The sequence below is a fragment of the Anopheles merus genome, chromosome 2L, assembly GCF_017562075.2.
Source record: "Anopheles merus strain MAF chromosome 2L, AmerM5.1, whole genome shotgun sequence".
NCBI classification, from domain to species: Eukaryota; Metazoa; Arthropoda; class Insecta; order Diptera; family Culicidae; genus Anopheles; species Anopheles merus.
In genome coordinates this window covers 52,238,818-52,265,310 of record NC_054083.1, presented here as the reverse complement: position 1 = coordinate 52,265,310, position 26,493 = coordinate 52,238,818, and the positions used below count along the sequence as shown (strand labels likewise).

General features: G+C 48.1%; 3 protein-coding genes across 6 annotated transcripts; all 3 read right to left on the bottom strand.

Moving 5' to 3' along the window:
- Window positions 1–1,865: 1,865 nt before the first annotated feature.
- Window positions 1,866–22,520, bottom strand: LOC121591349 (neurexin-4). 4 transcript variants are annotated; one of them, XM_041911738.1, is made up of 10 exons: window positions 21,783–22,520; window positions 16,600–16,719; window positions 7,805–8,001; window positions 7,047–7,188; window positions 6,600–6,970; window positions 6,007–6,527; window positions 5,831–5,878; window positions 4,103–5,652; window positions 3,368–4,027; window positions 1,866–3,301 (listed from the first exon to the last, which is right to left on the bottom strand). In XM_041911738.1, exons 1-10 carry the CDS (start codon window positions 21,862–21,864, stop codon window positions 3,111–3,113), a joined length of 3,882 nt encoding a protein of 1,293 aa, XP_041767672.1. In that variant the 5' UTR covers window positions 21,865–22,520; the 3' UTR covers window positions 1,866–3,110. The 4 variants fall into 4 exon arrangements, with proteins under 4 accessions (XP_041767672.1, XP_041767671.1, XP_041767674.1 ...); XM_041911737.1 differs by lacking the exon at window positions 7,805–8,001 and adding an exon at window positions 8,839–9,035 and having other exon boundaries at window positions 21,783–22,519; XM_041911740.1 differs by lacking the exon at window positions 5,831–5,878 and having other exon boundaries at window positions 21,783–22,519.
- Window positions 11,582–16,582, bottom strand: LOC121591350 (L-aminoadipate-semialdehyde dehydrogenase-phosphopantetheinyl transferase). Its single transcript, XM_041911741.1, has one exon. The coding sequence runs from the start codon at window positions 12,696–12,698 to the stop codon at window positions 11,802–11,804; it is 897 nt and encodes a 298-aa protein (XP_041767675.1). The 5' UTR covers window positions 12,699–16,582; the 3' UTR covers window positions 11,582–11,801.
- A 404-nt stretch (window positions 22,521–22,924) lies between the features above and the next one.
- LOC121592831 (chromatin assembly factor 1 subunit B) lies at window positions 22,925–26,445 on the bottom strand. The gene is made up of 4 exons (XM_041914656.1): window positions 25,786–26,445; window positions 25,475–25,667; window positions 24,893–25,406; window positions 22,925–24,832 (listed from the first exon to the last, which is right to left on the bottom strand). Exons 1-4 carry the CDS (start codon window positions 25,918–25,920, stop codon window positions 23,305–23,307), a joined length of 2,370 nt encoding a protein of 789 aa, XP_041770590.1. The 5' UTR covers window positions 25,921–26,445; the 3' UTR covers window positions 22,925–23,304.
- Window positions 26,446–26,493: the final 48 nt, after the last annotated feature.

Here is a 26,493-nt window from a genome sequence, read left to right as displayed (position 1 = left end):
TTAATCGCAGTTTAAACAAAAGGGGGAAATAAAAATGGAAGGGAAAATAGGAAAAATAATTAATTAATATAACAAAAGAAGAAGGAAGGAAGGAAGAGGAAAGTAAAACCAAACCCACTTAGAATAGCCCACGTGAACAAACAAAAAGAAAACCCGTATTATACAAAAATTTGTATAAACAGAAAGTCAGTATATATATATATTAAACAAATATTATTTATACACACACAGACACACGGTTCATTGGGAGTTTAGAATAAGTTAAGTTAAGTTACGCGAAGTTATCGTAGTCATAGAGTGATTAAAACAAAAACCGGAAATACTTAAAAAGTAACGGAACGAAAAGGGAACGTGTATTGCGTGTGTGTGTGTTATGAATTAGTAGTAGCGGTAGATTCAATCGTAAGAGAAATAAGACGTAAAAGAAGGGGGGTAATAAGGGCGGGTTGGTTGGTTGAAAAGGTACTTCCAAAATGACCACAAATAACCGGACTCGACCAGGCCCCGCCCCAGAATGGTTTGTTAGGGATGCCAGGCCCAAACCCTCCCTCCAAACCCGAAGTGATCGTTAACGTACTTCCTTGCTAGCGCATAGTGCTGGTTCCCCCCCCCCTACCCCTCCCCCAAAACCAGTTTTTTAGTGTACTATAGAGTGCGTAGATTCATACATATTATATACAGCATACACATATAAAAGGCAGCATAAAAAGTGTTCGACACACACATACCAATGCCCTTGGTAACTTGAGGAAGGCAATGGAAAGAAGGAGACGTGGGTATGAGCCGTTTGAGTAGTATGTAGGCAAACAAAAGTGAAGGGACGGAGCGGGTGTGTGTGTGTAGTAGCTGTTTTTCCATTTGTTTTTTGTTGTTGGATAGCGGATAAGGGTATAGCGATAAGCAGACACGGTAGAAGTTGTTAAGGGGGGAACACGTCGGTAGGTTTAAATCTGTTTTAGTTTGTGATTGCTGAACCTAACGACAAGCAGAACGAACAAGTAACAAGCGCCACTAAACAATTCAGTTTCATTCTAATCCAATCGCGGTAGTGAGAAAGTAGTTTGCGAAACACGAAATAGAATGAAATCCCAACAGCCATTGTAGAGAGCAGGAATGTCCAGCCGGATAAGTTGTTTGTAAGTGAATGAATGAATGAAACCTTCCAAAACATGAGTTTGTTCCACAATACACAATCTCAATCTCACACAATAAATAAGGTTTTATTTTTGACTGAACAACGCGGCAGTTGAATGAAACGGACGTGTTTGAATTCTTTCACTTTCACTGCTCCTTTTTTTCTGGGAAATGTTTCAGCAACGTCATACAGGGGGTCGCCGCCATTTTGGTTGTCAAGCAAGTCGAACAAGCAGGCGACGGCGTGCACCGCTTCTACCAGGCGAGCAGGCATGCAGCGGAACGCCACAGCGCTGCTTCAACACGCCCCTGCCCCTCTGACACGATCGAAACCCGAACCCGAGGCGGACCCGAACGCGGCTCGGTCATCGTCGGCGTCGTTGTCGGTTTTGCTCAATTCTCAATTTGTTAAGGTTCCGGCCAGGGTGGCAGGAGTTTTGGGAGGTAGCGCTGTAGCGAACGAGACGGCGACGCACCGCGATAACCCGGTGCACGCAGTGAGACAAAATTGTTAAGGTTGGTAATGGGCTCGCATGCGTTTGAGGAGGTAGAAGAGGATGACGCAAGGGAGCGAGACAGCGGAACAAAATGGCACACGGAACAACAACGACCAGTGTGCGGGACAGCCGAGCAGGCGTGCGAGAAGGTGAACACGTATACAGGGCGAGCTTCATTTCGAATGTTTGCAAAAGGCATCGCACACACACACAGACACAAACACACGCTTGGTGTTGGTTCGTTTCGCAGCATTTATTATTTTCTTACGCGCCCCTTCTACTCACTACTTTCTCCTCCTTGAAAATTGATACTGAAAATGAAACAATAATTTGTCTTTTTCTCCTTCTTCTCGATCACGTGCATTTTTCTTCATATGCTTCACTCGATTGCAGGGATCGTGGATGCAAACTTTTCCACAAAAATTAAACGCCCAACCTTTCTCCCCTTTTTCTTCCACTTACATCTTCCTTCTTTCGCTTCAAAATTGAGTTTAATTCTGTTTTTTTTTTTAAATTCCTGATACAATTTGCTGGTTTTCTTTTTTTTATTACCACTTTCTATCATTTTGTTGTTTCCACGCGATTCACAACTCCTTATCGTGCTTCGTCGCCGGAGCGCGTTGGTTGGTGGTTCGCCTTTCGCTTTAAATCAAAGAAGAAAATATATTTAAAAAACAAAACTAACTCTTAAAGGACGGATTAATGTAACGAAAAGTTTAAACATAAAACATCGACCTTCCCCGGTGTTGTTCTCGAGTGATTCCGTCTCCGTTGAGATTCATTCGTTCCCTACTCATTCGTCAGAGCCTACTACTGCTACCACTACCCAAAACACACCGCGGAGTTCTTCGTTTCGATTGTTTCCGTTTGGACGACAGAAGACAAAAAAATGGCTCTACTAACTAAAATGCTTAAACTTAAGCACGAACAAAGAAACATCTCCCATCTCTCTCTCCCTCTAATGGGTGCGTTTCCTTGTCCGTGTTTTTTTTTTTTTTTGCTTCGCACACATTCGCGCACGTTTACAAAAGTACTGTGAAAAAAGGACGGGGTCGTTCTCGTTTACGTGTTTTTTTACTACGTTGAGAGAGTTTGGTTGGTGGTTTTTTTTTTGTCAAAAATATTATAAAAGAGAAAACTCATTTTCGCATTGTAAAATTAAAATCACTTAAACATTAACTCGGCTTTTGCTTGCGACAAAAAAAACACCCCCAGTACGAAGAACTAGGAAGCTCGAAGGCGAAATGCAAAAAAACCGTAATGCACCGACAACAACACGGAATGGCCTTTTTTGCTTGGGGTTGTTGTTCGGTTCCCTTTGATTTCCCCCACTGCAGCCGACAGAGCTCACGGGAAGATTGCGCGGTCTCGTGTTCCGGGGTACGCAATTTAACAGTATTTACACACAGGAGCAGACTGTCACAGGCAGGCAGGCAGGCAGGCAGGCAGACCAAGCATGAACTTGGGCAGGGTGGCGCCTTAGATGAAGAATTCCTTCCGCTTGGTCACCTGGTGGCCGGTGGTCGACTGCACCACTGCCTCGTCTGGGTCGAGGGCCGCCTCCGCACCCTTGTCTTCCTGCGTCAGATATTCGCCCTTGTGTCGGTTCATGTACCGACCGATCAGTATCGCCATCAGGATGATCAGCAGCAGTATGATCGCTAGCACACCTACAAAAGAGAAGCAAAAACCGCTCATTAAACAATGCCTGGACAAGGCTGAACCTCAACACCTACTTCCAAGGATGGCAGTATCGGGCCCGTAAGCATCGCGCAGCTTATCCTCATCGATCAGCGGTGGCGGTCGTGTTTCGATCTCGATCGGTGGATGCGTCACCGGTTCCACACCGCAAAAGTCCTCCGTTAGGGGTGTACCGAGCGATCGGACGTTCGGTGGTGGATTCTCCTGGAACAGGAACTTCAGCGGATAGATATCGTCAAACTCGACGCGCGAAATGCAACCCACAAACCCGTCCTTCATCGATTCGTTTTTGCCAATGTACATGTACTCCACGTTGTTGAACTGTGCGTCGGCCGAGCCTTTAATGTCGAAATGGTACTCCTGCGGTTCGTAATTGTCCACCGACAGCACGACCGTGGAGCCGGAGTTTTTGCGCGAAAAGCGCACATCGTGGTACTGGCCGAGGCCAAAGTGTTTCACGGGGTAGATCAGCTCCTGTCGCTCGAAGCCAAAGTCGAACACCACCTTCAGATGGCCCGAGTTGGACACCATGAGCGTGAGGTACTCTTGCGTGATGTTGGAGAATAGGCCGATCAGGAAGCCCTTCGGGTTGGTGGTGGTAAAGCCGACACGAATGCGCTCGGACAGTGTCGAACGGAAGGCACCTTGGAAGTCGTACTTGATCATGGACGATGATCGCATATTTACACCGATTTCTAGAAAGAAAACCAGACATAATTGGTGTTAAAAGGATAATCACCCTTTTCAGCAACTCGTAATCAGCCGCTTACCATCAGCACAGATCGGTCCCTTGAAGGAGCTCCAGCGGCAATCGCACGTAAACCCATCGTACCGCTCCGTACACGTGCCATTGTTCAGGCACGGGCTCGATTCACACCTTCCAACGCACCCAGCCGACACACCGTAAAGGCCCCGCTCGGCGTACGATCGCAAATCGACCGGTTCACCGTTCAACAGCAACGCCCGGATGCATCCAACGTATCCATCACGGTAATCCAACCTCGCACCGATCGTTAGCGTCGAGTTCAGATGCAACGCACGCACCGGTCCCGGTGGTTCCCGCACTTCCGCCTTCGTTGAACCATCCACCACCAGCCGTGCCTCCTTGCGGTTGCGCTCCACGCTCACCGAATGCCACCGATCGTCGTTCAGCTTGTTGCTCATCTCCACGTACACCTTCTGCGTGCCCGTCCCGGCCTGATACTCGAACAGCAGCTTCGTCCCGCCGACAATGTCCAGCCGGATGAAGTCCGTCGGTCCACGGGCGTGCAGCAGCACCGCATTTTCGATCGTCGTCTTAAACTCGAAGTAAATATCGCCCGAATGGCCCATATCGAACGGGGGCAGATCGATCGTTGCGTCCGCAATGCGGAACGTTACCTCGTTGTTGAACAGACTGTCCCCAGAGCACCGCAGCGGCCCGAGCGTGTACCGACCGAGCTTCTCATCCACCGGCGTCCCGGTATCACCGAACCGCAATCCTCGCACCGGCAGATATTCCTTCTCCCGGATGTCTCCACCATCCTCCTGCCAGTCGAGACTGTTCGCATCGCAGTTGCACCACTTGGTCGGGTCAATACAATCGCCCACCACACCGCACTGACACTTGCGCGAGCCGGGCAGTGCGCCGGCCCAATAGTCCATCGGTTGGTTGTGCCGCGACACCCACCACGCGTACGGTCGGAAGTTCTCCGGATCGGAGGGAGAATTGAACAGCCTGGACGAGCGACACGCGTACGTTAGCGTTTGCCAACACTCCGTCGAACGGTTCAGCAACGCTTCAATCTGCGGCAAATCCGCCTCATAGATGATGTTCTGCTCAAACGACCCCGGCTCCGCAAACCCGTCCACCCGCGTCGTATGCTCCGAGCTGTGGCTCAACACCGTCACCACCCGCCCGTCCGAGTAGAACTCACACGTCACCGGGAACGGTGCCAACGGTCCGCTACCATCCACGTCGATCTCGATGCGCTGCCGCTGCTTCACGTCGTGCACGTTCTTGAACGCCTGGCAGGACAGCGCATTCATGGGCGTGTGGCAGACCGCCCCTGCGTACCCCGTGCCCGCACAATCGCACGTAAACTCCATCGAGTTTTGCTTGCAGATGCCGCTGTGCTTGCAGGGGTTCGGATTGCACCGATCGACCATGTGGCAGGCGTCGAACAGGATCTCGCCCTTGCAGCAGTACTCTTCCTCCTTCCAGTCGGTCGGGATACGGTAGTTGCCATCGATCGCAAACGATCGCATACAGCCCACGAAGCCGTCCTTCGTTTTGCCACCTCCAATGTAGTAGAGAGTGCCGGTCGTAATGTCAATCAGTCTGGCAGGGGAGAGAGACAAGGAGAAACAATGAAATAGAACTCAAATGAAGGCTATTTTTGTGCAAAAAAAAAAAACAAAAGCTTCGCTAATTCCATAAAACGCCGAAGGGCTCTTTTCCCCTTTTGCGTACAGCACGCACACACAAAAGAAGCTCAACTCGCATGCCTGAAAGTTACCTGAAACTGTTAGCCGTACTGTTTGATTCGTGTTCGCCATAAGGCAACCTAAATTAAATAATAATGTTTCATTTCTTAAAGTGAACTAAACATCCTACACTCTCATCAATCAGACACGACGGCTTCTCTCAACACTAATCTACCAACTCGTAGGCAACTTCCCTCCCGCAACTCACTTGGTCGTCTCCATCGGTCGATCGTCGATGCTCAGCACCAAGCTGTTCTTCTTGATCGTCAGCATCATGTGGTGCCAGTTGCCATCGTTAAACTGCTCCTCGTAGTTGTCCAGTATCGTGCCCGGGTTGTGCTCGAAGTTGTCCTCCTTTAGGCGCACCTTCACCTTGCCCTCCTCCAGGAACACCTGCACCGAGCCCTGCAGGAAGTCGTGGTGCAGCATCAGCCCCTTCTCCTCGTACGTGCGGAACGCGAAGCTGACGTTGAACTGCTTCGAGCTGTAGTAGCCCTTCAGCTTGGCGTGCGATCCGCGCGTCAGAAAGGTGACCGGATTGATCGGCGGCTCGGGACAGTTGTACGTGACGTGCGTCATTTTGTACCGCAAATGTTCCCCATCGTAGAAGGCGTCCTTCATTTCGCGAATGAAGTTGGTCGCGTTAAAGTGCAAATTTTCAATACACCCGGTAAAGTTGTGCTGAATGACGAGCCCTTCCTGAAGGTTCGGTACACCACCGATATAGAACTGAAAGAGACGGAAAGCGAAAACATAATTAGTAAGGTGTCCATCATCTCTACCCCTCTATGCCTCCCTTACCTCCCGGTTAAGATTAAGCTTATCAAACTCGCCCTTAATGCGGCGCTGTACGATCACACGATCCACGCTGAAGATGATATCACGCCGATTGCGCGAAATCACCACATCGTGCCAGATGTTATCGTCCAACAGGCTGCCAACGGACAGGGACGTCATGATCTTCGCCCCCAGATCCACATTCAGCACCATCCGATTGTCCTTGATCTGGAGCGCAAAGTAATCGCCCTGCGTTCCACGCGAGTACAGCAGCACGCCGTTCGGGTGGGCCGTTTTGAAGCGGAAGCGGATGGATTCACGCGTTGCAGCGATCGGATCGCGCAACAGATCGTACCGCACCAGACCGGTACCGTTGAAGTAGATGCTTTCGGACTCTGCAAGTGAAGAGAAGAGTGTGTTTTAGACCTGCTATCATGAAGGGACAATGAAAAGAACATGTTGCACACTCACCATAACGACATCCGTACAGCTCCGCACGCAGCGAGATGCGGTTCTGCCAGCGCGTTGGATTGATGCGCACCCACTGCGCGATGATGGGCACCTCGAACGAGTTCATGCGTACGGAATCGCCATCTCGATTGCCCTTAAACAGCTGCAGCGCATAAGAAAAATACACATTAATAATACGTTCCTTCGTTCGAAAATGACATTCGGGGAGAACGAAGAACATTGAACGGTGATTTACGTCGGGGGATCGGACAGAAAGGCGATCCAACAACTCACTACACTACTTGGAGCTGTCTTAGAAAGCTGTTAAATTCATTACACAAATGTTAATGCCATTTTGCTACTGTTAATCACAAGGAATCAATCATTCTACATTCGCTTCTCATGCTTACATTAGTGATAAGTTGTTTAATGATTCTACAGACATTCTTCTACGCATTTCACGCCATTGCTGTACTGGTTAGTTACAATACACAGTTCAGGTTCTTGGAATTCTAATTCTATTTCAACACAACACATGCTGTCATCACAGTCTGCATCCGGCCAAACAGGAAAGGGAAGGACAGACCTTCCTCGGGATGGAATGTAAATTGAATTTTACACAGCCTTTCGCAGACACACAAACGTGTTACAGAGAGGGATACGGCAGCCTGTGGCGCACGGGACATAACACATCCGGGAGTACTGCACTTTGAACAGACAGACAGACAGCCAGTCGCCGGTTGGGGGGTCTGTGGCACTGCTTTTCACTCAAACTTTACCTGCTCCTCTCCGCTGCTGTCCGTGACGGATTTCCACAGCTCCCCGTCGTCCGAGTACTGGACGATGTACTCGGTGACGCATTCGCTCGTCGTCACCCGGCCCGCCGTCGCTATCTTGCGCACCATCTTCCGTTCGCCCATGTCGATCGTGAGGAAGTGGAAGTACGTATTCTCGACCGGTGTCCATGCCGATCGGCCTGCACGGTTGGCGGCGGCGTTGATTAGTAGAAGAGTGGAGTGGAGAAAAGCCAAACCATGTCCCCACCAATCGGGTTAGTACGAGCGTGTGTGTTGTGTGTGTGTGTACATCATGCCAACCCAGTTCAGAGTGGGCGTTTTTTGTTGTGAGGGATTGCAAGAAGGGATTGTTTGTTGTTAATTGGTGGCGCAGTGTCGAATGTCGATTGTCGATTGATATTGAAACACACACGTCACACATCCCAAATTTAGCGAGCAGCAGTGTAAGAGAATAGAAGAAAAATATTATCCAATTAGTTAGGTGTGTGTGTTTTTTCAGCGTCTATCTTTTGGTACTAGCTGTAATAAGTAGTAAAGTGTAAATTTTCTTTTAAAGTCTTATATGCTAAACACAACAACCAAACACGCCGAAAGACAACAATCACCAAAAAAGCATAAAAGTAATGTGGTTAATGCCTCTTTAAAACCCAACACCAACCAGAAACCAGAAGGAAGGCTTTACACGAAGAGAAGAAGCAACCGTTTAACAATGACCCGGAAATGACCAGTACAGACAGAGAGAGAGAGAGAAGGAGAGAGGCAGAGAGCAAAGAAGTGTTTAGAATTAGTTTGTAATAATGCTAATATGTAAATGGAACCCGATTCGTGCCGAAACGAAGCACACACCATACCAAAATGCAATACCATCCCCTGTCCGTGCCATTTGGTGTGAGACAAGCATTAGCGCATGGGATTAGTAAGATCGTTTCCCCCAAAAAAAAAGATGCATACGATCGCGCAAATGATCGTTTCTTCCGTTCAGTTCCGTCTTTTGGTTCTTCCGCGCCCTTGGTTACCTTGGTGTTACCACCCGGCTCCCGGTAGTCGATGTAGTCGAGCCCGTTGAAGCCGTAGCTGATGCTGTACTCGGTCAGATACTCGTTGCTGTGCGGACGGCCCTGCGTTTCGATGCGCGTGATGTTGCGCACATCGCCCAGATCGATAATGAACTGCTGGTCAAAGTCGGACTGCTGGGCGGTCCAGGAGTAGCCACCTTTAAGGGGAGGGGAGGGGGAGGTTGGATTATATTGGGACAAGTGGAGGCACGAGACAACAAGGCAATTTTAGTAAAAAAAAAAACCGATGAAGAGCGAGAATGAATGTTTTGAGATAAAGACAAAGACGATGACTGAAGCTCATGTGATGACGTGGCGAAAGATTAAGAACGGTTTATGTAGTCAACGGATGAGCCCTCCTGCAAGACGACCAATTTAGCAGATTAACTTTGTAAGATGGTTCACGCTTTCTCACGCTTAACTACTGTTTCCGCCGGTGAGCACCGGAATTTATTGAACCACAGACACACACGGTCGATGTGCAGAAGTGGTATTGAATTTCGTCCCCTCTGATTTATTCTTATTCACAAGAAACACCAAAAGGAGGACCTTTCTTCCCTTACCTTTATGAAGCTCAATAACAATAAACCATCCGTAATAAACCGACAACTGGGCTTTCCGCTGCTTGTGCAACGCGCCGACAAGCCAACCCCTCCGAATATCCCCTCGATGATCATACGACACACCCGATCGTACTAGGAAGGACGGCGGAAAACCCCTTCCCTTCAAGGACCGATGATTGGCGACATGCGACAACATTCTGCCGCACTGCTACTACTACTACCGTCGTACACTCCATTGTTTGAAGGGCTCTTTTTTGCCCCATATGAAGGAGAAGAAGAAGAAGAAGAAAGCAAAACTAGGACGGCAATAAAATTTCGTCCATTATAAAGGAATGGGTATTGGTTCGAACCCTTCAGCAACCTCATCATCTCCAGCCGGGTATCGATATCGAGTGTGGAAAAGAAAGGGGTTGATGCTGCTGCTGCCTGTTGTGGTGTAAATTGAAACATAAGCGCACTCAACCGTTGCAGCCCAAACACATACACACACTAAGCATGCCATGGAGACGAAGCACGGGCAGGATAATTTGTGGTATTTGTGGCGTCAACAATTCGGAAGCTCCCTTCAGAAATACTCAACCCCCTTCTTGTTTTGTGATTAGTTTCCTAGGCGTAAACCGTGTCGGAAGGAAAAAAAAGAAAAAACAGAACCCAATGATGATGAAAAGATCATTATTAAAAGTGCCACCAGAACTAGAAGCATAATTTATGTACATCGATAAACGTTGCTTGCATAGGGAGTATATACGCACCGGGTTTTTCTCCTAATTTGAAACCATTTTTGAATATGGATTGTTTCCGCCGTCTGCCCGTCACACCTCATTGAACCAACTCCAGGAGCCACTTATAGGTGTAGAGGACACTCCAGAGTTTGGATGTTTATAAAACGTTGATAAACTTCAACAGCAGCTGCACCACCATATTGAAGCCGCCATAAACACACACAAACCTGGGCCTGGGAGAATAATCAATAGGCGCCAACGGCGACTCCAGGCGGTCGGAGATGTGTCGCTTCCGATGACCTACGAGCGCGCTCAACGGGTGGCACACTGCCAGATGGTTCGGTTTTATTGCCATTTTCTCAACTCAGTCAAAAACGCCAACTGCGATGAGAGTCGATCAATATGAATGCGGAAAAATCATTCCCTTGTTTGTGTACTGTTCCTGGCCTCCTTCGATGACGCTGTTACATTCTCATTGCAGTAAGGTACCTCTAGAGGTAACTGCAACACGCGCCAACCACACCGATCGTTCTCACCTGATAACACAGCGCAACATTACACGCCCAACATTTTGTACACGGTTTTCCCGCATTGAAATGCACATCAGGTGAACGGAGAGCTCATTTTCCCAAGCACGGCGGGCGGAGGGCATCGTAGGTTAAAATAAAAGATAATTATCTTGCCACCTGCCATTTACATACAGAAGGAAAGGAGAATTCTTTACACTCCAGTTTTGCGAATACCCATCCCTCTGTGGGGCCAGTAATTTCCCCCGAAACATGTTTTTTTTGTATAGCAAAGCAAACCGTATTGCGTGTTGTATCGAATTAACTTCTAACATTAGTTTGCAGGGGGTTAACTTTAGACAAAACATTTAAATGGTATCATCCCTTTGTCCCTCCAGAAGCAATGTACGGGTTTTTTTTTGGAGGAGTTGAAGCGTAACCACCAAACACCAGACAATGACGACCGCACGAACCACCCGGCGACAGCATGTCATAAAGCCAGCAGCACTGCCAGTTCGCCAACATGATTGAGTTTCGGGTGCGGTTTGTCATGCGAAAGGTTTGGCAACACACACACACACACCCATTCGGGTGCCTTCATTATGGATCCAACAAACGGGAATGGGGCAAACAACAAACAAATAAATAAAAAGAAACCGAACCACACACGTCCTTACGTGGACGGTGAGATAAGAGGCATCGCACTAAGGCACGGGCTGGTGCGGCCTAAGGATTCAAATGCGATGCGGCCAGGCTACGTTTCCTTGCGTGCCTGTTACTGACAGCCAACAACCAAGTCACGACTGGCGAAATTTATTGCCAGAATTCCATCCTGTCCTATCTTGCAGCAAACATTTCTTTCTGGGTCAACCGTAGTCGTCACCGTCGTCCTCAAGGCAAGGAAGAAAGTTCGTTTACCTTTCGTTACTTACAGACTAAATTCGTGTATTTTTCTTATACCATCAAAAAAACAAATTGCCCTACATTAACCTAGCAGAGTAAATGGCCAGAAAATGTTTAACTTCGAGCTTATATCGACAAAATACCTGTCTCTCTCTCTGTTTCTCTTACGTTACCCTGTGTTACCCATCACCGTTTGCTAATAAAAAACCTCGCCTTTACTACTCCTTCCCTCACTTGGACTTCTTATACTCCTTGCTAATAATACCCTCGCAATAGTTCTCATCGATCGCTAGCAGTGGTCTGTGATGCTCGACAAGCGTCCGGAAATCAATCACCTCAAAACAGTTGCCACTCAGATCCTGCTCCGCCGGCACGTTTTCCAGCGACACCGCCACGCAATGATCCCGATCGATCAGCGACTCCTCGAAGCGCCAATTGCCCATCGGTTCCGAGTTAACGCGCAGCGTCGTATCGCACACGACCCGGTCCCGTGCCAGCACCTCCGTCTGGATGCGGAAGCTAATCTTCCTCAGATCGACCGTAATGCCCACGCCCACGTTCTTCACGTAGCTCTCCTTCAGGCACCAGTTGCGCATGAACGCTTCCAGCTGCGCGCTGGCGTCATCGCGGCCGCGTATGTAGCGCCACTCGTCGTCGGAGAAGTTGCGCGTCATCAGGCGGAAAAACTCGTCCAGCGGTTTGCCCCCACCGTACTCGATCTTCATAACGTCCACGCCTATCTTGGGCGTCGGACTGGTGGTGGTGGTGGTGGTGGTGGTAGCCTCCAGCCGCTTCGTAGCCATGCCGGCCAGCACCGCGTATCGGCCCTGGTGCGAAACATTAAAGTCGACCGCCACACCCTCATTCTTCAGGAACGGTTTGCCTTTCGAATCGCGCTCGAACTTGATCTCGTCGTACGCCAGATCGGTGGCCAGCTGGACGAACCGGCGCATCATGAGCCGCCCGATGAGGGATGCATTGAAATCGTCCCGGAACACGAACCGCTGCAGGGTGAGCTTTTCCTCCGGCTGTATGCAGGACGTCGCTAGCAGCAGATCCGCCAAACTGGGTCGCCAGCCCGCGAGGTCAAATGCCCAGCGAACGTGACCCCCATTCCGCAGTGACATGGTTTGCGTGTGGACTGCGAGAGCAAGCAGCAGTGAACGTTTCACCAAACACACACACACGCAATCACGCACACAGAGACACACGCCAATGGCCGGAGATTCTCGGTTGCACAACGCTGTTCACAGATTCTTACGCACAGCCTTCGCACAGCATCGCTACGCCCGACTATTAATTTATCTGTTTACAGCTCATATTTTCTAACAACAATATGCTCGGTCTGGAACTTGCTGTATTTGTTTATTTTTCTACACATTTCTTTCGTTCAATCGGGTGGGCTGCTGACGGCTGACGTTTAGCTTCGTCAAAAAGGTTAACGAAACGCAACGATGACAGCAGCGATTTCGCCCCGAGTTCGCCCGAGCCGTTGCGTTGAAGAAGGCAATTTCAAATTCAATGAAATGAGGGGATTTAATTATTCTAATGTGTTTTAAGCAGAGTATATGTAATGAGTTCCAAAATAAGGATTTTTATCGCCAGAAGAAACGATTGAAAATATCGATTTTCTTGCACATCAAATCTCTGCCGCAAAGGATACAGTGCCTGCCAGATTTAAGGCCTCCAACAGTGCGTCACAACGAACAATTACAATTGCATTTTACATGCCGGAAAACACTGTCGTGATTAGGTACAAATTATTAACGTTCCTCGTGTATGCTTTTGGGTTGTTAATAATTTAAGCACATTTAATGTGTGTGGTCCGTGAAACCGTTAAAGTGCAGGCACGTGAACACCCATACGGGTGTCTTACCGGTATCGAAGTGACCAGTCCGAAATATTATCACCTCTTGACCCCTATTTGTGTTGCAGTTGGTCCCGTGTACTAGAGGTTAAATTAAAGCGACATCTTTAAGCCCTCCCAAAGCCAAAGGCCTGACCTTAATCTGATGAGAAGATTTAAGGATAGTAGGATGGCCCGGTCGCATTTTTTGCTTTCTATTCTCTCCCCTGCACCACATTTCGGTGGATGTCTTTTGTTAATTAATTCACCTACAGCAGAGACTCGTCACTAGTAGACTCGCTTGTGTACACGCCATAGAAATAGATACACTTGACTAGGCCGCCGCAATCATGGCACAATACCGGCACGAGCGCGTTGGCGTATCATTTTCATCCAACCTCCAACCACTCCGACGCCGACCATTCAGCCGTAAAAATGGCCATTAAAGCAAGGAAGATATGTTTACCCAGGATACACACACGCACAGGCGACCCATCCTTTCTAGCGAAGAGCGTACCCATCGATCGGAAAAACCTCCATAATTTCTGGAAGAGAGGCAGCACCACACCACACGTGCGTAGTTGTATCGACACACACAAAAAATGACTCACTGTTTGGTATCAGTTAAGCAAAAATTTACATAATAACCTGTCGTCCTGCCGTACCGCCGGCTCCATAGAGCCGTGTGCGCAATTTGCTGTTCATGCGGCGGAAAAGTGTGCTAATTTAAGGGCTAAACCACGAAACCACCACCCACACGCGACAATGTTTTATCAATTGAAGCGCACACGCGCGCACTCCCCTTACCCCTTGGGCGTAGTAAAATTCGGCCATTTCCTAAGGTTTCCTCCTTCCTTTTCGACAAACGATCCGTGACGGTTTGGAAGAAAGCGCGGCTAATGTTACATGTTTGAGAAGTGAGCCAGCAACCAGCAGTAGCGACGGCAATAGTAGGCCGTTCTATTTTTGTTTGCCGGTGTCACACGACCCTTGGTGTGTTCATACCGCGGACAGATAAACGACGGGTGCGTTTGAACGGATTTGTTACAACATAAACATTCTACCTCTTTTTTTGGGATACATTTCTGAGCGAAAGTAATCTCAACAAGACCCTAATAGATCGCAAGATCAATGGCCACTTTCGGTATAAATTAGCTTGTCCGATAAATTCAAGATGAACGTCCCTGGAGCACCAGAGTGAACCCACTTAAAGCTACAATTTCATCTCTAGAACAGATCTTAACCCAACGCTCACAAACAAGATACACTTTCTTGCACTCTACGCTACGGTCAAAGGCAATTAGATGATCTAATCAAGATCTGTCGAGTGAAACGTTTTCCAACACTCCCCAGCACCGCACCGCACCGTAGACTGACGCGAGTCTCATTAGCATATGGATGAGAAATTTGGAACCGAACGTATCATGCTACTACCATCGCCCCTATATCGCCTTTGGCAAGCGCATCACCAACCTTTCCGCCATGTTGAGTGACACGTCGCTGTTTTCCGCTGCAATGCCCTACAACCATGCGTTGTGTGTGAAACATGCTTCCCCTAGAGCGCAGGGAAGTAGATGTTGGATGGTCGTCCAACGCATCCTAGCAAGCAATGACGCGATGATGATAAACTACCGGTGACACATCCAATCATCGTTGACGTACAGGGACGTGCTGTGTACTACCGCCAACGTTGCTATAGTTTCCAATAATTACAACCCAAAGGTTTCCACCCGGATTGTCACCGTTCGTGGTGGTCACTCCAGCGGAACTAAAAAGCGGATCACAAACAGACTGACTGGGGTGGTGGTGCTGGTTTGCAGTGACGTAGGCGCTAATGGGTTGCAGCATGGTGGTGTGCAATTGCAACTTGCCACCCCACCGGGAATAAGTGTGCGTCCAGCTGTGTTGTGCTGCTGTTGAAGTAGTTGCAATTTTCAATCAACCAGACAGGAACGGGTAGGAAACGAACAAAAAAAAACTGCACAACTGCAACGGGAGTTGTGGTGCCATATGGTGAACACGCGACACTTTCCTCGCGTTTTTCGTTTTTGTTTATGCGTGGCTTAGCACAACGCCCTTTTAAAGTGCAAATAATTAACCCGCCCCATCGCGCAAATAAACGAGATGCGCTTTGCAGTAGCAAAGCTTATTTATTTTTCCACAAATTTACACTCCCACCGATCCCCAACAATTCCGGATGGCCATATGGAATCGTATCGGGGGCCAAAACATTGGGTACGCGCGATGATGTGATTAATCAGCGCAATGGCAATAAAAAGTCATTTTCCGTAAAGAGGAGGTCAAGTTTTGCGTAATAAACGGCGCAAGGGGAAAAAGAGAAGACATCTAACATTTATCGCTCCATTTGAGATTGGTGGTTTTAAAAATAAAAATCACTAAAATGCAGAACCCACCACCCAACGCTGTACTAATGCACATCTTCTTAGTGCTTCTTTTGCTGCTGCTGCTGCTGCTGTATACAGTGCACGTCATGTAAATGATCCTAAACAAAAACAAAACACACCAGGGCGAGAAAGCACACCACACCGGAAGGAAGACGGTCGTAGGAAGGAAGTGAGCAGAAATTTACAGTTAAATAAAACACTGACAATTGTAGACAAGAAACATACACACACATACACACGGGAGAAGAAAAACAAAACACACATATGTGCACATGTAGCTACAACAAAACACGCGTCGAGAAGTCGAGAACGGGCAGGAAGAAGGAAAATATATGACCTCACACAAAAGCAAACAGGCACATAAATCATATCTGCACGATAGAGCGATGGAGAGCGAAGGTGTTTTTGGAAAAGGGGTTTTGGAAGGAATGCGATAACAAACAGTGGAATAAATACACTAAGAAACACGCCACCGATTCCGGTGGTTTTGGTGGAGAATTTCCCTGCCCCAAACGAGGAAGGAAATCCTTTTACGCAATTCCCAATTGAGTGCAAAATGATGCGTTAAGAAGAGTTCTGCTTCGTGTATGAAAAGAAAGTATGAAACATTGACGAAAGATTCGTTTTGTCGATGGATTGAGAACAACCAGAACAAGCGCGCAAACCCAGAGGAGGATCATACCAACTGATCGATCGATCGATTGATCAGAGACTCCAACAAATTCCAGACATATTTTCCAAAAAGAAGCTCAATCATCGACCGGATTCCGTACTTACCGTTTAGCCGTGCATTTTCCGGTCCTCGCTCACGCAGCTGGGATGTTGCCGAAAGGACGGCGTGCTCTAGCAGCGGTTCGTTGCAGTCATACTCGGAGTAGGAGTCTTTTTGGTAATATTCTGCAATTAAAAAAGAAGAGACGGGTTTAGAAAGAAAGGCAACAAGAAGAGTGATATGAAATTCAATATGAGGCCACCATATAGAGGAAGGACCACACTGCGTCACACATTTCCTTACTTAACGTCATATTCTCCATTAGTAGCGAAACGTCCACGATTTGGCTATTGTAGTACTGTGTGCCCGCATTTCTTTGCTCACCTTTCACCCCCCTCACAGCTTCACACAACCGTAAAACAAATGCATTAACGCGCTTCTAATGCGAGGACCTAATGGACAGACAAACACAGCATAATATTGCTTCTAAAAGCCAGCTTCTTCTTTCCAACTAAGCACCAACTCAGCAGCTTCCTTCCTTCGATAAACTGATTTCCGACATCCTTTCAATCGCTTCCGCAGTAGGCTCTGATGGCGCTGCTAGCGCACTGTCAAAGGGCTCAAGCTATCAAATGCGGTTCCAATGAAGGGAGCGGAAAATGTGACGCATTTAGATCTTGCCATGGCGTACTTCGATTGGTTTGGTAATTAAAAACGAATTTTCCACCCGATCAGCGCCGACATACGTGAAATTCAATCACCCGCTCGCTGTCCGGCGGATGCGATCGTAATCGTAAAGTAAGTTTATTAAACGTTGAAATGAAGCACCAGAAGAGATGATGATGGCGTGCAACGATAGTTTCTTTCTCTGTTGCTCATATCTACATCCAGAGAGGGAAGCGGTTTTGGGGTTGATAGATTCCACGCTTTTGTCTTCCCGTTTGCGTTAAGTGGGCTTTGATGGTTTCGATCTGAGGGAAAACTATGGTGCGTTTTTCTCGATGGCGGGAAGAGGCCATGCAGACGTTTTAGGCAACAACAGCAAAAAAAAACAGGGGAAGAACACCCTTTCTGAACCCTCTATTCCCATATCTGGATGTGTTTTTGTTTCTTCTCCTTGTTCTGGAGAGAGAAGAAAATCAATTCCCTTTCGATCGATCGATGGAAGCCCTATAAAAACAAACGCAACCCATTTCGCTGCATAATGGAGAAAATGAAGCACCAAGACTTGCCTCCATAGTTAAGTGTCTCACTAGTCCGACACTAGAGAGATAGTGTGAGTGTGCTTTCTGTTTTAGTCCGAACGATTTGGCCACATCGACAACAATGTGCGAATTGTTGGGACGTTTCATTTTGCTAAAACACCACACAACCACTGCCATATTCTCAGCGTTAAAGACCCTTTTACACACTGTGACCCTTCCCTACTTTTTTTTTCTCATTTCACCCTTGTGAGAAAAATCCACATAAATCACACAATGCCACGACGAGTGCCACGGGGCAGAGGAGAAATGGAACCCTCCCGTCGGTTGGTCACCAGGACCAGAAGCAGCAGCATGTACGATTCCTAGGTGTCGACGTGTATCGCCGGGGTGAGCGCTGTGTTCCTGGGGTTGGAAAGAAATACTCTTCTCCCTTTTTCCGAGGAGCCAGTGGCAGTGGCCGTAATACCCGAGGGCTACTTTTAGTGGCCACAGAAGCGCAAACAGCACAAAAACGACCGTTATCCTTAAGGCTTTTTGTTGAGGAGCAGAGAAAGGGGGTTTGTAATGGAAGAAAAAAAATCGGTCCCTTTAATAATGCTGCGAGCAATAAGGAATTGTTTAGTGAAAGAACGATAGATGCATTTGAAGAGATGCTCATCCTAAAGCGATCAATTTCTTCGCTAAAAGTGCAGATTAATAAATGGGAGGCTGATGCATCTTGCTGAAACTCATCCAATTGTTTCCTTCAGAATGTGTGCTTCTTTCAATGTTTGATAAAATATTAAATTATTCATCTATTTTCTCCTTTTGTTGTAGTGCTGGGTCAGTGTACAAAGCATGAATGACATTTTATTGGAATAAATATTGAAAACCCGTTCACGCACGTGCCCTCTCTCACGCCAAAGAAAACCCTGACCAAAGACAACAAAAAGTGCTGCCTTTTCCCAACCAAACTAGGACACATGGAAATGAAATGCTCGGTTTCCCCCCCCCCCCCCCCCACCACCCTCCCTCGGGGGATGTAAACAGTGTTCCGATATTTCCAATGTTATTTATTGTTCTTTACATTGTTCACAACCAACCAGCAGCAGCAGAAAGGGGTTGGTTGTAAAGACTAATGTTTGCATTAGAAAAACAACCGGGACCGGAACGAGCGCAGGAAAAGTAAACGTACGACTGTCCCAGGTCCTGGCGGTGGTATATACTGGTTTTGTCCGCAATAGAGTAAAAAGGGGGAAAAGCCCAGCGCAAATCCGGGTGCTAACAGTTGTCTCAATCGATTGGGCCCGATGGGTTTGTTGTGTTGGTCGGTTGCGTTGCACGCACGACGAGGTGACAAATTGATTGGAATCTAAAACTTAAAACATGTTTACTGACAGGATAACTGTAACTATAATCCTCCGCAGGAGCTTAAGCTCTGTGCTATTGAAATGCACACACAAAAAAATGGGAAGAAAATAGTGCAACTCATACACTTATTACGATTCATATTTGTACACATCAATCAAATCAACCTCTTCTCACACCGGGGCTGATCGTTTTGTGACAAATGGTCATGGTGGTGGTGGTGGTGCTCTTGTTACCTGATGACTAATCCCCGGCGGACAGAGAACAGCTGTTCCAACTCTCATCTCGAAAAGCCCCACCACCAAGAAGAGCAGGCGAAATTCATCGACATCGATGACACGCACCATGGCCTGCTCCGATCCGCTCATGCTCTGCGCGCACAGCACAACAGATGATTAGTTTACGGGTCCCATTTGTAAGAACAAATGGAAAACATCATGTTTGCCCCGTCCCGTGGCAATGCGGATTTCGCGGATTTTGTCCGTTTTTTTTCGCTCATGTGTCAGCGTTTTACTGCAGACGCGTGTCGAACATCGATTTTAGACTGCCCGAAGAGGGGAAATGCTACCAAAAAAAAAAAAAACAGATTTATGAGACATACTGTACGGTGGTTCTTCTTGGGCTCTCAAAGCGTGTGACTTTTAACGAATCTCGGATGACTTTCGATCGGATGAGGTAATAAAAGACACAAAACCCTCCCTCTCCTCTAACGGGCGCACGTGCGGCAGATTAGTTCTCCCGTGCGCTGTCATTCTCGTGTTGTGGCGTGTTGTTGCCTGCCGGAAGCTGATGGTGAAAGATATTATTGATTTTCCACGAAACCGGCAAAACCGGGCACCCGCACCACCACACAACCATCATCAGCAGTGTTTGTACAATCACTACTACTACCACTACCATAGGTTCTGCTGCTGCCGGTGATATGATGCTGGATGCCAGACAAGGGGGGAGGAGGAGTTTTCCCTCCTGGTTTGCTCTTTTCACAGGATGAGTGACCGGCTACCGCCGGCCGGGGAGATACGGTTGCCGGTATGTCTGTGCTACTTTCTCGCAAGAATATTCTTCAAACGCCGCACACACCGTGTTGCGGGACATGCGCCAATCCGGCATGATGATGGTGGTGGTGTGCGACTGAAGCAGCACGAGGGGACAGCAAGCCAGCCAGTGCGCAGCATCCGTGATCCGAAGTTTTGACAGCTATTTCTCTAGCGCCAGACACCTCCTCTTCCGGGTATCTGATGTTCCGGGAGTGCGCTACGCGACCAACGCCAAACACGTGCTTGCGCTTACGCGAGACCGTGTGTCTGGACGCGCGGTGTGTGTGAACTAATAACACACACGAACACACACACACATGGATACAGGCAGACAATTGGGTTAGTTAAAAGATCACGGCACAAAAATAGGAAAGAAACGCGGGGCCCCGGCCCCTGGCAGACAAGTGTCTTTTTCCATTTAAAAACAATTAAAACGGTACCTTGGCGATGACAACCTGCTGCTGTTGTGACACACGACTCGTAGCGTTTTGGGTTGTGTGTTTGTCTACCTTTTTGGGATAGGTAATGCCGAAAAAGACATTCATTAGGGGAGTGGAATAAATCGAGTGTCTCGAGGAAAATCTATATTTTACGACCTTTATGACAAAGGCGGCAGCAAGCACACATCTTTACCTAGCTCTCTCACTCACTCTCTCTCTCTCTCTCTCTAGAAGAAAAGAAAACATACGAGCACGGGACAAAATTCCTCTTGTTGCTATTTTAAGCCTTTTCCATTTCCCAAAAGAGTGCGGGTTGTTTTTGTGCTGTTTTGGCATTGTTTTCCGTACTTTTCCTCTCACGCAAAGAACAATTATTTCAAGGTTCATTCGCAAATTTGCAAGCTGATTGTTCCGTAAGTGCAAAACCGAACACACACACAATAGCCCACAATCGAATTAGCCCGCTGTTGTCAGCGCCCCAGCCAGTGAGAATTGTCCAGGCAGACCCCACGCGAGCGCGGGCCACGATACACGCCCATAAAAGACTCACGACGACCACTACACGACACAGCAGCTCGCGATCAGTGAGTCATTCCATTGATCAACGGCGCGCGCCACTTAAACAATACACACACCTTGCTAGCGCGGGCGAGGAGTGGCCTCGCGATTAGATGAGAAGGAAAGCAAGACCCAGCGGGTGCACTTGCACTGGAGGATGCATTTTTTTTTAATTTACAAACATTCCATCCGCTGTCGCGGTAGCAAACTTCCCAAATCAAAAGCGATCTAGTTGGCAGGTTGTAAATATTGTACACACGCAACGCCTTCCAAGGTGTTGTGTGTTGGTGAGGGTCCGCGTAACGACCGTTAGTTTGTACGCGTTTAACGCACACTCACACACAGAGAGACAAGAGCATAAACTCGAGACATATCGCGCCGCACCGAGTTCTTCACAGTAGGCGCAACAGAATAGCGCGAGTGTGATGCGTACGAATAGGTACGGCGGCGGATGGACGCGAAAGACAGCGCCAGGTGAATATATGTGTGTGTGGTGGTGGTGGATAGCGCCCTCCACTCACACCAGTGCAGCAGCCGCAAGCGCTTCGAACCAACTCCCAACATTCGTCGGACGGAAGGGAAATCGGGCGTAGTAGAGAAAAACACAACCACTGAGCGGAACATAAAGCATTGGGTCCCCCCTCTCCTCGAATGTACGTACCTGCAGAGATTATGCTGACGGTGATGAGTAGTAGCCAAACGATTTGGCCAAGCGGCAGCATGCCGCCTAATGATTTTAACATTTTTGTCGTCTCTTTATTAGCTGCTCTATGCGGAGGTGTTGCGATACATTAGGCGTTGTGTGTTGAAGAAACGAAAAGTGCCGCCAAACGCGAAGCACCGGGGAACAATGAGACGGTTGGCGCTTTCTTCACTTCCCACCCCTTTAAAGGGTGTGTGGATTGTTGGATATCTTCTTTTTGTCACAACACACACAAACACACACACACACTTGAAGACACAAACACACGCTCACAGGGGGAAAACCAGTTTCGGATTTCTTGTGGAAAACAATATTCCTCTGCCTAGAAAACCGGCCAATGGAAAATAAATGTAAGTTTACACAACCGAGCGCCACACACACACACTCTCTCACGCACGCACACTAACGCACGGTGAAACAGGTTTTGGGAAAACAACAACGGCCAGGAATGTTGCACAATGGCACGAAACAGGGTGGTGAGAGGGGGGAGGAAGAAGAACAACTATTCCACCCGCCGACGGCAGGGTGTTACTTTTGTTAAGAAACTCCCCAGTTCACACTTTGCACAAACACCACACACAACTGCAGTACAGAGTGTCGCTGCTCTTTCACACGACGCGGAGCTCGAGGTACGCACGTCTGCACGCTTCGAAGGCGACAACTACACACAGAAAAGGGTTCCCGCGTGTCCGTACGACTAGCAGGCGTAGCTCGTGCAAGGGAGAACAGTACAGTGCACAGTGGGCTGGATTGAAGTATAAAATCGGTCAAAATATATTTAGTTAATTGTTACATGTGCGTTACAATATGATTCTTTGATTGATTAGTGCTTTTCTGTAGAGCTGGGACTTTATTAAACATTTACGCCAGAATGAATAAAGCCCTACAGGGAAAGACACACCAATAAAAAATAAAATTTAAGAAATTATATATTTTTGAACATTAATCTCGACAACCACCCAGTGTGCATTGTGGGCTTTTTGACTCCAAATTGTGGTAAATAAATCGTCATACCGTTTCACGTGTTTGAATGCGATTGATTGTTATCCCAGGAGGGATTTTGTGAATTTATTAACGCAATAAAATCATTCCCCAAATTGATTTAAAAAAGATAAAAAAACTATATTCAGTTAAAATCAGGCTTAACCCTCTACGTCCCACTGTCCAGCACGCACGCGGTTGTTTTGCAAACCCAAATTTCAAATACACAACGAAAATCTACACTAAACTCCTACGTTAAAAGGCTTCGGATCTTCTAGAACTATACTTATTTTTTACGAAAACGCCGTTGATCGTACTAGGTTATAATAATTAAATCATATTAGCGTATTTGCGTAAATTACTAAACCAGACCACCCATTGTTAAAAAAGAGAGTTGGCGTTTGTGGTGGATGCGTACGTGCTTGCTTGCTTGCTTGCTTGCTTACCAACACCACCATCATCATGCTCATCCTTCTTCTTCCCCGACCTGGTCACACACTCATAAAAGCTTCTTCTTCGATTTCGGCGTCGATATCGTACGAAACTCGACCCGTCGAGGCGTTTTCTGCGCTTCCGAATCAGACTCCTTCGCCTGGGCGGCGGCGGCTTCCTCCTCCCCATCCGATTCCACCAGCAGCACAATGTCCTCCGTCTGATCCGTTTCCATCGGGCAGGGCAGTTGCGACAGTGTTGCCTTCTTTTGCTCCGCCACGCCAACCGGTTTCGGTTGATCGATGGGCCAGGTGTCGTTGGCATCTTCCTCGGCCGTCGGTTCGACGGTTGGTTTGCTCGCGCCGGCCTCAAGCGTTCGCGGATGTCTACGGATAGCGATCGGTTTGGGTGAATTTTTGCCCACCGAAGATGATGACGAGGCCAACCCTGCCTTTGATTCGTTCGCACTGTCGGAGGGAGTTCTCGGATGTCGTCGCACCGCGATCGGCGTAACGGGTCGATCCTTTTTCGAAGGACTTTCGAACTTCTCGTCACTGCTGATGATTTTTTCCTTCTCGATGACAAACTCCACCCCAGGTTGTACGATATTTTCGACGGTCGGGGAGACGACCACGGCGCCCTCACTGGTGGTGGGTTTCGGTTCCGCCGGTTTCGGCTTCCTTCTAATCGCAATCGGTTGGGCTGGTTTTTCTTGCTTCTTGCTAGTGTCATCCTTTTGCGGTGGTGTTGATTCTGAGTCATCATCCATCTTCATTGCATCTTCCTTGGGAGGTGTCTTGGGTTCTTCCGGTTTCGGCTTTCTTCTAATTGCAATCGGTTGGGGCGGCTTTTCTGAAGAAGGCTTCTTTCCATTATCATCCTTCTGCGGTGGTGGTGTTGAGTTAGAGTCGTCGTCCATCTTCATTTCATCTACCTTGGGAGGTGTCTTGGATTCTTCCAGTTTCGGCTTTCTTCTAATAGCAATCGGCTGGGCAGGCTTTTCTGAAGAAGGCTTTTTTCCATTATCACCCTTCTGCGGTGGTGGTGTTGAGTTCGAGTCATCGTCTATTATTATTTCATCTGCCTTGGAAGGTGTGCTAGTTTCTTCCGGTTTCGGCTTCCTTCTAAATGCGATCGGTTGGGCCGGCTTGTCTTGCTTCTCCTTTGGCGGTGGTGTTGATTTTGAATCATCATCCATCATCTTGGTTTCATCTGCCTTGGAAGAGGTGCTGGGTTCATCTGCTGCAGATGCTTCCGGCGATGGAGGTTGATAGATCGTTCCGAGCTCACCTTCGGTGAAGAAAATCATCGAACAGAAACCATCCGTACTGGACACGATCAGTATTCTTCCGTCCGATGACCACGACATGTCCGTGAGTCGCGTGTAGTGGATGTTGGAGATCAGTGCAAACGGCGCCGCCTGCTGAGTGTCGTACAGATAGACGGAGCTCTTTGTCGCCACCGCAAACACCATCCGGTATGGGAGGGGAATCAGCGGGGGTTTGCTCTCTGCGTGTGGACGATGCTGGAAGTACACGGGACAGAAGCGTACCGCCACCGTGTACTGGTCGGGAGATGGAAGTGTGAAGCTGGGCCTACAAAAATGAAAAGCGTTATTGTTGACCGAGATCCTTGATCCTTGCCACCACACTTACTGTTTGAGTGAGTTGCGCGTGAAGATGTACGTCGTGTTCAGCGGCTTCGAGACGCCCTCAATTTCAGCCATCCCGGACGGCGTTACGATAATGTTTCCATCCGGGCTGAAGCTTAAACGCCGGAAGAATGTCTGCAGCGTGTCGTCGTGATACAGGCGAATGGTTTTATCCCTCAACGGGTGGTCTTTCGGCACGGGAAGCACACACTTGTGACATCGCGACACAACGCGCCTCGTCTGCACGTCGTACACCCGGAAGTACCGGTCCGTGCTGAGCGTCGCCAGGTACTTGTTCTGTGGATCCCAGGCAACGCCCTGCACAAAGCCCTTGTGATCTTGCAAGATCGCCTGGCTCTTGCCGCGCTGCACATCCCACACGATGGCCGAGTTGTCGACCGAGCCGCTGATGAGAAACTGTGAGTTGGCCGACCACGACAGATCGTACACGTCCTCCATGTGGCCGCGCAGAATCTTCATCGTCAGCCACGTCTCCTTGTCCTGATCGTTGGTGTTTTCTGCCAAATCGAATAAAATCCATGATAGACAATGCCACACTCGGGAGCGAGTTCCTTCCTTTGCTTACCCAGAATGTTCAGCGTTTCCGTTTCTCCCTTCTGCTTCCAGATGAAGATCACACTTTCGTCATCGCCGGACGCGAGCAGCTCGCCGGAAGGGGACCATCGTACCGCATTTACCGCACGCTGGTGTCGCGTAAGGTCAGCGGCCAGCTCCAAGTTGATCGTACCACATTCCGGCGTTTGAATCATGTACCAAATCTAAAACGAAGCATAGCACAGCGTTGTTATCGCACATTTCCCACCAGGTGCAACAGCAGCAGCAGCAGCAGCATCTTTGTTGTTGGCTTCCCTTCCCCTTCCATCCCTCTACACTCACCAACACATGCGAATCAGTCCCACCAGATGCCAGCCGATATTGGTGATCCCGATCGTTCGCACCCCTCGGCTGAATGTCAACACTCAGCACGGGATCACGGTTGTGCCACGATATTTCCGGAATTTGGCACTTCATGGCTGTACACGAATGTGAATAGGGGGAGGGTGGTTTTCTTGCGGGCGTAATTAACTTTTGCGTTTGCAGCAGCACAATGCGCCCCAATTGTTTGTCCACCTTTTGCCAACCGACGACGAAAACAACGAAATTGAGCGCGCAAACCTCGCCACTGACAGCCGACACCTGGTTGGGATGAGTGACTGTCAACAAACAACATTTGGCCAAGGTTTATACAGCTCACGAGTGCGAGGTTTACAGATACTTTCGTCTATTTTATTAAAAAAAATCAGTTCATTGATGCACTAAATCTTCTGTAATCTCCATTTTCTGCTTTTCATAGTGTCTGATTATTTGTAAATTTTGTGGAAAATAGAAGAATTTGTGCTACTTCAACGGACTTTTTCATTATTGCTCATTTTTCATCGATTCACTCGCCGGCTCCGAGAGTGTAGATCCATCAGTCTACTCCATGATCGACGAAAGTTGAATAAAACATCTCGCTGGCACCCTTTTCTCTACAATTATTCACAGCTTGTAGAAGAAATAGTAAACAATACGTGGTCCGCCCTCCACATCAAACTCAACAGAACA